We start from the raw sequence: 12,836 nt of genomic DNA, 5'->3' as shown, positions 1-12,836 counted from the left end.
TCTTAAAAGCTTGCAGTGCTTGAATGCATACACAGCACGTGAAAAATTAAAATGCCCAAGAGTGCCGGCACGGATCCTAGGTAGGGTTACTGGGGGAGAACCAGAGGCCACAGCTCCTGGCTGCGGCACAGGCACTTCACACCCTCTCACTGGGACAAAGCAGCTCTGCAGGCTGACCCAGACCGGCTGTAAGGGAAGCCCTCCCAAATGGACAGTGCAGGGTAAGGACCGTGGAAGGACCCACACAGAAGGTGTGCGAGCACAGGGGTGCTGCATCCGCTCTCGTGTGCCACAGCACCTCCTCCCGCCGCTCCCTCCCACCAGCTCGGGGATACTTCACACCTCCTCTGAGGTACCTTCTCTCCCTGCTCAGCTGCGCGTTGATGATGTCAGTGGGAACTAATGCTTTAAACAGTAAATTAAGCAACATAATGTGCCAAAGACTAAGAGAAACATCAGTCCAAGCAGACCAGAACTCTTTGGCATTGTTCTTAATAACAAATTCAACTGCGAAATAAACTGGTGTCAAAACCAAACACGGTGTGGTGGCACCGGGATGTAGCACGCTTGGCAGTGGCATTCAGATGACGCTACCTCAGGATGCTTTATGTCAGTGACAGAGCGACAAGGCTTCACAGTACATGACAGACAGACTTCTTTTGTCTGGGCCGCTATTACCTACTTCAGCATCTCACACCTCGACTAAAAACAACCTGCAGCCCGTACCAAAAATAAATTAGCAGACCTGCAACAAAATGAGAATAACCGACTGCTTTCCGTTGAGGTTTCTCTTTAACAGAAGGGGCACGAGAGCCAACTCTCATTTACAGTTTGTTCTTCCCAGCCGATTTTGGGCTAACTCCATCACAGACCCATGCAGCACTGCTGGGGCTACCGGAGTTTTATTTCCCGAGCTTTCTTCCCAAGAAACGTTTTTCGGGGAGGGCGCCGTGGCGGGTGTTTCCAGCCCGGCAGGGCTGAGCCCACCGCCCCCCGTCCCCTCCCTGCCGGGACCCCCGGGGGCCGGGCAGAGCCGTGGGGCGCGGGCCCGGGACTCACCTATTCGGCCGAAGCTCTCCGATAAAGTTCTCCGCAACTTTTTCATCCTGCTGATTTTCTCGGCGGACTGCGAGTCGATCATGTCACACATCGCGGGGCGGCCCCGCGCTCCCGCCAGCCGCCGGCCCGCCGCCCTGGCTGCGGGGCAGGCGCGGCCGCTCCGGCCCGGGGCTGTCCCCGCGCCCCCAGGAGCCCCGGGCGCCGCGGGACGGCCCCGGCCCCGCCCGCCGGGAGCCCTACACCGCGGCCGCCCGGCTCATAGCCCCGCGCCGCCCTGGCCCGGCTGCCCGGCACGGCCGGACGTGGCGGGCAGGGCGGGGGCCACGGCAGCGCCGAGGGCAGATGGAGGAGCGAAAGCAAAGTCCGGCCGGGGGCTGCGGGCGCCGGCGGCGGGAGGGAGGGAGGGCGTGAGGAAGGGAGGGAGGGTGCGCTGAGAGAAAGGAGGAGGAGGAGCCTGGGCGGGCCGGGGAGCCCCGGGGAGGAAGGGCGGCGGCGGCGGGGGCGTGGGGGGGCAGGCGGGGAGCGCCGGGCCGGGCCGAGGGATGCGCTGTCCCGGGCGCGGGAGCGGTGCGGCGGTTCCCGTCGGGAGCGCTCCGGGCGGGGCGCAGCGGACACACCGAGCCCGCCCGGGGCTGCCCGCGCCCCGCTGCCGCTCCGCGTCTCTGCGGACGCGCTGCGGTACCGGGGGGCCGGGGCTGGCCGGGGGTCCGCGGCGGAAAGAGGCACCGGCCCCCAGAGCGGCGGGGGTGCGGCGCTGCCCCGCTGCTGCGGTGGGGCGCGGGGAAGGGGCGCCTCGTCCGCCGACAGCACCCGGCCCGGCGGGCTGGAACTTGGGGTCCTCTCCGCGCGCATCTCCAGGCACAGCCAGATAAATATGCCTTCAAGTGCCTTAGCCTGCAACTTAATGAGTGTTGGGAGCTTTTGGGCTCGTTAACTCAATCGAAGCAACATTACTGAAATATAAATCAGTCTGACACATAAAAATGGATGGTCATGTCTAGTCTAAAGTATCAAGTAGGTACTTTTCAAGAACAATATGTTAGGTAAGATTTTAAAGCCCAGGTCTTTGTGGCTCAAGTTGGTATTTTAATGCATGTTATCTGGTTAAAATGAACTTGGGTTTTAATGAGGCCACCGAACACAATTTACTAGGATTAGATGGTGTCTAAGCTCAGTTTCAGGAGCACATTTTTCTAGGCAAGTGTTTAGGTGAATTGGGTTCAAGCCATCTGCAACTCTGTGCTCTGGGGTTGGGATTGAGCTTTTCTATTATAATGCAGTGGGGATGGAGAGTATACAGCATCTTGAGGTGGAAATCTATTGCAATTCTCTGCTTTAATGTACTATATGTAGAATAAGCATGTATCTCTTGTGGCATACAAGATAATGGGAACTTGTCCTGCCGTATAGCAGTACAGTAGTGCTGGTAAAATGTCTTATGCATAACACCTGAATGTACCGACAGTTTGATAAAAAGGTTTTCGGAAGTGTGAATCCTCTTGACCCTGCTAGCATCTTGGAAACAGGAGCTAAAATGGCATTTTCAATGTTGTCTATGTTGTGTTATGGAAGGAAATTGAGAAACAGTGGAAACTGGAACCTTGCAGAGAACAGTACAGGGAAAAGGAGGAGAAATAAAAATTAAGAAGAAACAGACAAAGGCACTAGGAGCAAAAAGGGAGGGAGAACACAAGGGTTTAAGGATGTTTAACTAAATAATTTCAGGAAAATTACATTTAAGTACTTGATAATGGCTGATGATTTGATCTTTGTCTGAATCTGACATTACTACCCCTCTTCTTAGTGAAGAGGAAAATGCCATCATCATAAATAAAATATTCTGATCCAGAAGGTGAAACTGAGTTTCACATCTGAGCCCTTAGCATTTTCTGTATGCACCATTCACTCCAGGGTAGCTTTGTTGTTTGGCTGAGACTTGTACCAACAGTGCTATAATTCAGTCTGTGACTTGCTTTCAGCAATTAGGGATATCGTTTCTGAGAGCTTCTTAGTAACCTGTAATTAACCATGCTTAATTGGTAGATACTGTCTTACCTAGTGAATTAGCCTAGATCCTAGCACCTAGTGAATTTGGAAAAATATTCCCTTTTTTCCTCCCTATTTCTAAGTAAGCTATCATTTCATCACTTGTGAAGGACAAGTCTCTGCCAGGCTACTGCAGTCTTTCTTTCACAGAAAAACAAGCAACCCAAAATTTCTGAGAAGCATCTGGCTTTGCAGCTGCTTGGGAATGATCTACGGGCATATGTCAGGGTCTTTTAAATAAATGAAGATTTTACCTAAATTAGACACCAGTGTGGTGCCAAGTGAGAGAAACCCAGGTCTTCTCTTCTGAAAATTGTACAACCTCAGGATGCAGAGATGTTACACAGATTTTTTCCACCAGAAGAAGGACAAGCTTCCAGCTGTGCACAGATTCTCCAGCTGCACCCTGCAATTTGTGTCATTCTTCCCACCGTGGTCTTTATTTGGCAGAAATATTTCTGTGAAAGTCCTTCTTTGTTCTCTCCCCAGCCCAAACCTCTTCTGTTTCCAAGGGCAGTAGTATTGAAAATTCATTGAATTCAGGAATGTGGCATCACTTTTGTAGCTTTGATCAAGCTCATAAGCTGGTGGTTGTTATTTCTCATCTCTGTATTTCCATCGCCCATCTCAGGAAACCAGTAAAGCAGAAACATGCAATTAGGAAACCACAGAGATAGCAGCTACTCTGATGATGATGTTTTGCTTCCTTGTAGGGACAGGATTTTGGCTCTGTTTTAAGTCTTTCAATGTGAGGCATAAAAAATTAGTGTGAAAAACATGCAAAATGATTTTGTTGTTTGCTGCCTTCTTCCACAAGCCTCTACCAAGTTAAAGCATGTTTGCATTTAATGGGACATCTGTTTTATAAAAAGCCAGGCACATTATTTACAGCACCTTTTCTTACATCAACTCTCCAAAGAAACACCCTAAACAAAAACTGCTTGCAGTTACTTTATGACCCAAGCATCTCCTTCCCTGGCTTTGGTAAGGATTCGCTACAAATCCTGGCCTCTGCTGCTGACACTGAGTCATGCTGATTCACTCTGCAAATGTAAGTATTATCAAGTGCAGGGAAAATAATTGCCAAGATATCACTTGCAAGTTGGACAACAGGGAAACATTCACCTCAGTGTATCATGCAAGCCAGCAGCCTCATCATTTCAGTGTTTCACTTTGAGGTGTGGGTTATTTCTGAAAAAGGGGAGAGAGCAGGGCTGGCAGTTTGCTCATTATTGTGTAAAAGAACATATTGTTTGGAGCTAAAAGCAGTGTGGTTATGGGCCTGGAGCACAGGGTGTGCCAGCAGTCTCCTTGCTGCAGAGGGAGCAGCCACGGCTGCCCTATTCATTACTTGCAGGGTAAGAGGAAACGACAGAAAAATAAATCCGTGATGCGTAGTGCAGATGGTGGCTCGGGGTGTAACACAGATCTGTGCCCTCTCCAGATCTCAGGGCACTTACTGCTGATTTTACGGGGTAGTTTTATGTGGTCTGAGCTCTCTCTAAATCCCCAGTGTTTGTCATATGTCCCCCCACTCCCGACTGTAACACTTCTTAGGGGCTCTTGAAAGGCTGTAAGTGTACTTAAGTTACATTCCTGGTGTTTGAATTTCAGAAACCTTAGGAGCACATAAACAAGCCGTGTGTGTTTGTGGAAGAGGTAGTTAATGCTGTTGATTTGGAGTGTTATGTGGGCAGAGTAAGACCTTGCATGAAGTGGTCTGTTGGAGGAAAGCAGTAAAGCTCTCTAGGGAGATGAAACAGTCAGTGTAACTTCTCTGGGGAGAGCAGTGTCATGTCAGGCCTTCTGCTGCCAGTATAAAGCAGATTTTCATAAATCTTGGCTGGAGACATTCTGCATTAGGCCAGTCTGCTCACCTTGAAAAGATCTCTCTGCTGCAGCGTCTGGGACCTGAGTGCTCGGAGCTGTGTTGCTTGTTAACACACAGCAATCCTTTCGTGACCCTCCAGTGATGAAGATGGATGTACAGTCACATAACGCACCCCCTCCTCTTCCCCCCTCCCCCAAGCTCACTTTCACTTGTCCTCTAATAATACTCAGTCCAAGATGACTATTATCTGAAAAGAAAGCCAGGCTCTGCTAACACAAATGGTGTCGTATCCTTAGGGACGTGACCTTTAAGCTCTGCTAGCAAAATGCATTAGTGACAAAAATTAAACTTCGGCATAGCAGAACAGTACACGTGTAATCTGCATCCACATCATAACTTGTTCCCACAAAAAGTTCTCAGAGCTGATGTATCTTATGTTGCCTTGTTGGGGATTGCCATTAAATCCCAGTTTTTATGCACTTGTGGAAATTTTCCCCTTGTTGATATTCCATGCATCCCTGCTGATTAATGGAGGGCACACAGGCCCAGGTACTGCCTCTCCATCCTGGCTGCTATTTCCAAAGCCTGCTCTGTGGGGTAAGAAGGGATGAGTTAAGGTTCACACGCATGGTTCCAAAGGCACAACTGGAAGAAAGTGGTTTTCCTGCTGCCTTATATCCAGCTACTGATTCGAGGTGAGCTGCGGAGCCATCCATGGTTTTACACCTCTAGTACCCCCTCGTGGTCACTTTATTTCGTGTATTAACACACGGGGTCACTTGTTTTCTGTTTCATTCTTACTTTACACCATCACATCAGGGGTTAAATAGCTGCAAGTGAAACACATCTTTAACCTTGATGCTTGTAATTCCTGTCTCTGTTAGGCAGTTTCCTTGTGGTGTTTGTGAGCAGTTAATTTCCCAGGAAGGTATGGACTCTTTTTGGCTTGGCCATCACACAAAGTTGTGGGTTAACCCCTGTAGGCAGCTAAGCACTGCACATCCACAGAACAGAAAAGTAAGAGTAAACACAAGAAAACTCATGAGTTTATAATCTTATGAGCAAAAAGTGGAATAAGAAAGAAAACAATATATAAGTGATGCAAAGGCAATCCCTTCCCACCTCCACCACACAGAGTGATGCCCAGCCTGTTCCTGAGGCAAAAGACAACTGGCCTGCCTAAACTGCACTCCTCTCCACTGCATTGCTGAACATGTTGTTATATGGCATGGAATATTGCTTTGGACAGTTTGGGTTGTATCTGCTTGTATCCCCTCCCCACTTCTTGTGCACCCCTGATCTATTCAGTGGTTGGGTGGCAGGAGAAACAGAGGCAGCCTTGATGCTGTACAAAGATAAATAAATAGAGTCTATATAGCAGCATTGCTTTGGTCACAAATCCAAAAGACAGCATCGTGCAAACTGCCATGAAGAGAATTAACTCCATCCTAGCCAGATCTGGTACACACAGATGTAGGAAAATCCCACTGAGGATACAGTGTGCAGGGGAAAAAAAAAAAAAAAAAAAAACCAAAAACAACAAACAAAACATGAATGACAATGTATCAGAAGCCTGCATACTTCAACTAACAAAGTAGCATTATTATGATGAACTTAAATCTTTTACAATATATGCTTCTGTATAAATGGTGTCATCTCAGAGATTCTGCTGGGCAAGTGTAGGTATGTTAGGTTTGCAGAAATGGGCTGATGTGCTTTCCAGCTTAAAATCACCTGGCTACCTAGCAACATAGTATTGATACTGGATGTTGTTCCTGTGAAATAAGTGGATATACCTTTTAGTGAGCTCATTTTCTTATGCTATATTGATAAAAGTCTAGTAAAAGGGAAAATGGGATTTAATATACAAGGGCCCCAGCCACTGTGATTTTAGATATGAATGTTTTGAAGTCACCTAAATATTCAGCAAATACTCATGATGAAAACGATGCAAAATGAAACAGCAGCAGGGCTGAGGTTGATCCACTTAGATGCACTAAAAGAGCATGTGTGTATCATGTCATTTTATCACAAACATTGAATAAAGGGTGTTTACTGTGACAGCACAAGTTTTCTTCACAGCAAAATCTCATCAGCACTGTAGCATTATTTGTGCAACTCAGAGGTCAGTGCCTCTACACATAAAAAGCCCAACTGATTTGGGCTGGGAAAATATGATAACTGGCATACACAGCCTGGGGAAATGTCTCATGGGTGAAGATCCTCTTCTAGGTCACCCATGATTTTGAAAAGACATAGGCACACAAAGCCTATATTGATTCTAGATGTGAATATTTAAGCATTATGTGCAAAATTAAAAATCCATATACTGGTATCTCTTGGAAACAAGCTTGACATATTAACCCTACTTTATTTCTATGATATCACAACTTTTTCTTGCTATGCTTTTGGATTTTTCCCCATTTCTTAACTAGTAAAATAATTTGCAATGACTATTAGAGACTCATGCTATAGAAGCAGCTGAACTCCATTTACTAATACTTCTCTGTACCCTTTTGGACTGCTTGAATCTGTAGACCAGAGAATAATGGAATGCTATCTCTCTGTGGAGAGAGAAACTCTCCCTCAAAAATAATACAAAATATTTGCAAGTTTTGTACATGAAAGGCTTCTTTGTCAAAATGGAGATCTGCCCTCTTAACACAAAAATCTAGATGGACTTCAGGCATGCCGGAAAATGTTACTTGTTCTTTCTGCTCAGTTCTATCCCAAAATCATCACCTAAGGCAGTTAAAAACAGTCCAGCCCACATGGCAGACTGCTGAGGGGAAGGTTTCAGAACCTGTATCTTACAGTTTTATTTAGTTCCTATCACTCTGGTAAAAAAGCACTGCACAAATTAAGTGTCACAAATTCACAACTGAATACTGCCCTTCACTACCAGCTTGCAATATCGTTGGTCTTCACAGAGTCAGCACAAGTGAGTGCTCCTGATCTCTCAGTCCAGGGCTTTCTTACAGTGCAGTAGCAGTAAAGCTCTAGTTGCCATTTAGGGGGCTTATATAATGATAAGGAGCCACACAGAAGTGATGTCTCTGCAGGTAATGCAGGTATGGTCTCTAGACAAAAGGGCTGCAGTCAAAATTTCCAATGGAGGCTGGCCACAGTAAATGTGACAGTTAAAGGATGGCAGTACCCATCATCTGCAAAATGAGTCAGAAGCACAAGAAACAGCAAATTGGCCACTATGGAGTATAACTCCCAGGCAATATGTGATTTTGAGAAAGATGAAAGAGAGGCTTTGTGTTTGTTTAAAGCCCTGCTTCCAGGAGTTGGGGAGGATAGTATCAAGACATTTTAAGGAAAATTCAACTGAAGAAGAGCTGGAAACACTAATTAGAGGCAGGGTTGGTGCCACCACAGAACTTGGGAAGTACAAAGATTTATGTAATTAGGAGTTTTAAGAGGAAAGAAAAGGTGGGGGTGTTTAATGCAGCAGAAGGTGGAGAGGCAACAGAAAGAAACAAAGTGGAAAAGAGATACTCAGGATGATAAGCTGGAAAGATGACCTATAAAAGACATTTTGGAACCTGGATAAAGAACCTTTATCAAAACTGAAGGTTAGGATCATGTGGCAGCCAGCCTGCAAAATGAAGAGAATTTTAGTTGCACGGAGAAAGAGCAAAAGTCACTCTGTACAGGAAGGAGCTGCCAGATTTAAAGTACCTGGCCCTGTGTGAAAATTAGATATGACAATTTCCTTCCTTGTTTTAAAATAATGTATGAAGTAAATGTTAAAATATGAGACCTCCTGCAAAATTAGGAGGAGAAAAGCACAGGTTATTGTAATAAATTTGTGATGGTCTCCAGGCACACCAACTAATTATGGCACTCGTGAGAGTCTTGCCAGGACAATGCTGTGAAAACTCGAGGTGGTTGACCTACGAGCCAGCTGCAACACAAGTTATTTTAATGAAGTGTTGTTCATACAAATTAGCAAGAAACAAGTCAGAGAAGAGAGCATCTGCATTAGATGTAGTGGCATCTTCATTCAGCTCTCTCCTGTGGGCTGAGCTAGCCAGAGTCCATTTCATGCATTGCCTGAGCACTGTTTGACCAGTGCTGCACAGCAAAGGTTCCCACTGGGATCCCACTGCCTCTTGAAAGGATTGTGTGTAAAACACACAGCTCTCCAAGGCTGATGGAAAATGGAATCATGAGCAAATATTGTTGGAGTATAGTGTTAAAACACCAAAGCCATGGGCTCAATCCCCATTCACTTAAGAGCTGGACTCGATGATCCTTGTGGGTCCCTTCCAACTCAGAATATCCTGTGGCTGTGATTCTGTGAGATGTGCTGGGTGGAGGGAGTGCTCTCCAAGGGCCAAGCAGTCTTCTGGAAACTTTCATTTTTGAGGTACCAGGGCTGGATGCAAGGAGACAGAACAGAGGGGTGAGTGAATTGATGATATGAAGAGGAAGCCAGTGGACTGGGATGATTCAGCTGGACACACAGGAGGAGTTAACAGAGAGGCAGGTTCAGATCTGAGCAGAAGGAAGTTCAGTCTGACACAGAGAGAAAGACCTTAGAGTCATCCCTGCAAAGCTGGCAACCAGAACTTCACAGTGGCTTCAGAATTTAATGGTTAGAGGTCCCAGTACCCCACTGAACTGTCAAATTAATTTTTGCTGTTGGTCTATATGTAAACACGGATTATTACAAGATAAATCTGCTTGCATCAGTAATGAATTTATCCCAAAACACATGCAATATTGCAACTAACTTTATTCAGCATTTACATCTTTGGTTATATATCTTACTGAGGATTTAAATATCACATGTAAAAACCCATAGATTTCAAGCCTGGGATCCACTCATGTCCACTAACTTCAAATTTGAAATTTAGTACCTAAGCCCTTTGTCTAAATGATGAAAATAAGAAGTTGATTCTCACTCTCGTTTTTATTTCTAAGTTTATATAATCAAAATTCACTGCTCACAAGCTACTCTAGCAGGACTTCATTTACTTGTACAGGAATTTCCAGAATACGTATTTATGTTTCTCCATTATAAGGAGAAGCATAGACAATGTGGTAAAATGAACAGGACTTTCAGTGTGATTAATTTTATTACAGTAAGAGGTTAAAAAGTAAATACTCCCATATTACTTGCTAAAGTATTTACAATATTTCTGAAATTCCTCTTGCAGTTACAGCCATCCAGAATGGATGTGTCTTTAAGATTTACAAAAATGTTACACAATATAAATAAGTGCATATACCCAGGGAAAAAGGTCCCTGAGGAGTGATTCAGAAGATAAATTCACTGGAAAGCAATTTTTTTCTAATGAAAGCTTCACTTGACAGAATCCCTGCTAAGAAAAATCTCTTTCAGAAAAAAAGTTTGTGAGCAATAGAGTCCTGAGGAAAGCCCCTGATAATTCCAGCTTCCTGAGTTCACTACACAAGGCTCTCATAATTGCATGTGGTACTCCAAGCATCCCAAAGGAGGTAACACTAAGCCCTCATTCCTCCACACCAATTAAATGAAACAAAATCTCTGTTGTTCTAGACCCATCTTTTAATCTTTTTCATCTTTTGCCTCCAGTTCATATAGCTACTTTGCCACAGAAGAACCTTATGCTGATTGAAAATATTTCAGTCAATTTCTCAGTTGTTGTTGGGATCAAGAAGGGGAAAGATGGAAAGCCAGTAAATCAGAATAACTGATGCCATCACAAGAAGCTCCTTGTAACAAAAGCAACAGCAGAGAAAAGAGACTATCAAGCAGAAGAGAAGAAAGCATATCCTGAATATTCTTCAGGGTAAAACAGGTTAGGAGGTGTAGGCCAGGGTCATTCAAGGAGCAGACAGATATCCACAGCTGCATTAGAATGAAGGAAGGAACTTAGCTGTGGTATGTACCTCTTGGGTAAGTTCTTGCCAGTCATCTAATGCATGATGGGGTTACTCTTGGTGCTTTCTCTCTCTAGAATCTGGGTCATTTTGAATTTTTAAACCAACAGTGTTGTAGTGCCCAACCATCACTATAAACCAGATCCTTCTCCAGTGTGCTCCAAGGCACAGCAACCACAGACCTGCTGCTCTCAAAAGGCACATTGGATTCTGCAGCTCCAGGTACGGTACAGAGATGAACATTTTCTGTCATTAAACTGAGTCCAGTGTTGGGTGCTGTCTAAATTTGATTTTTTTTTTTTTTATTGTGTACTCAAAACAAGATGATTCCACAGCATCACTCTATTTTTTTTCAACTTTTACACTGAGGATTAGAGACTGGCCTTGAGATGTGATAGCCAGTGACCTAGCAGGACTTTCAGTGGTGCAGTGTTATCCAAAGATTATCTATCTTTCCAAATAAACAACACGGCTGCTGTGATTCATGGTCTGTGTTTGATGTCAACAAGAACATTGGTCCCAGTAATGACAAACAGCTCAGGCTGCTTCTAGCCTTCTGCCCAGCTGAGCAGCTTTCATGATGAGTAAATGAGCACACTTTTGTATCATAGATCTTCAGAGAATAACATGAAGACTTGCCTTACTGTGTTCAAAATTATTTAAAAAGATAACTGATAGGTTTTTTTTTTGCTGCAAGTCCCAGTTCCCAAGTTATGCTCCTTGCTGCTTCAGTATTCTCCTTCATTAAGTGTATTTTTGTCTTAATTAGGCTGAAGTCATGTATCTGTATTTTAGAATAAGAGTTCATCAGGTAATGCAGCTAGGGAATAAAAGGAAAATACATTTTTAATTTATTTGGTCTACTGAAAAGAATGCCAGGAAGGAAATTTTTAATAAAAGACAGTTTTATGGCTCCTTTTCTTGCTTCACAACATGATCTAATTATGTACTCGTTCAAATGACAGTTCCCTTGTGATTCTCATTTAAGAGAAGTGCTAACCAATGCAATGATCAAAACCAACATTGTAGAACAATTCCATCATATTCAGGATACAAGACCATCACAGGACTGTCTGATCACCAGATTTGCTGGTGTCTAGCCTGAGGGCATTAAATACATGACTGACACATTTGTCTATTTGCAGAGTCTATCTATTCATGTTTTCCAAAGTTTAAAAATCTGTTCTCCTGGAAAAAAAAAAAAATCTTTCCTCATGAATAAAAATTAAACCAGCATTGTGCTTTTCTTCCACTGTCTGAGCACCCTGGAAATGCAGCCAGGCCATGGGCAGGCAGCTGGAGTATCCCTGCATGGCTGTGATCTGGCACCCAGGCTTGTGTGCCTGCCCCAGCAGTGGCAAATACACAACACTGGCTCACGGTTCATAGACAGCAAAACTCACCTTTGAGTGTAGGTGAGCAACAGGAGTCCAAGGGTTTCATTTATTTATCTCCCTACTCCCCCAATGGTTTCTGAACTCCCTATTTATCCTCTGAGGGAGAGGGCTCTAGTGTTTGTGTTGCCAAATTCAGCAATATGTCTGAAAACACCACTGACTTCCTGCACTCTTCCAAATGAAAGCAAAAAGATTTCTATCTTCCTCTGTTTAAACCTGATTTATAATACAATTTAACAAAGGATCTAAAAGCATTTTAAATGCCATGTTAATATGAAAACAAAAGCCTACATTCCTGTAATTCTTTGTGTTCTTTTTAATTCCAGTCTGAAAAACTACACAGATAACATACTATATAGATAACATTTTTAATTTATTCGTTATAGTCTGATAATTTTTCACGTAAGTAATTACATTAATAAACTCAGCATAGTCCTTTGAAGTTCAATTTGGAAAGTACCATGTTATCTGAATGTAATAAATCTCGTGTATCTATCCTCCCTCTTCTACTATCATGTCTAGTGACTACTATTACAAGCTTTTTAAAATATTCCTCTGCTCAGTTTAATAGGGATTTTTACAGTATCATTACACATTCTAATTGGGCGATTAGGGGTTTCATGCCA

The 12,836-nt window shown here is 44.1% G+C and overlaps 1 protein-coding gene across 2 annotated transcripts in view; it reads right to left on the bottom strand.

Annotated features, from left to right (window-relative positions):
- The window catches only part of CDK14 (cyclin dependent kinase 14), a 314,718-nt gene extending 313,495 nt beyond the window's left edge, over positions 1–1,223 (bottom strand). Inside the window, exon 1 of one of the 2 annotated variants that reach the window (XM_085573088.1) lies at positions 1,060–1,223. In XM_085573088.1, coding sequence (XP_085429214.1) covers positions 1,060–1,150 — 91 coding nt within the window. In that variant the 5' untranslated portion in view covers positions 1,151–1,223. The remainder of the gene's footprint in view (positions 1–1,059) is intronic. The other variant, XM_085573092.1, reaches the window with a different exon arrangement.
- Between the last annotated feature and the right edge of the window lie 11,613 nt (positions 1,224–12,836).

This window comes from Lonchura striata, chromosome 2 (assembly GCF_050655825.1).
Source record: "Lonchura striata isolate lonStrDom1 chromosome 2, ASM5065582v1, whole genome shotgun sequence".
In the NCBI taxonomy this organism is placed as follows: domain Eukaryota; kingdom Metazoa; phylum Chordata; class Aves; order Passeriformes; family Estrildidae; genus Lonchura; species Lonchura striata.
The sequence above is the reverse complement of the archived record's forward strand: the minus strand, read 5'-3'. Positions and strand labels throughout refer to the sequence as shown.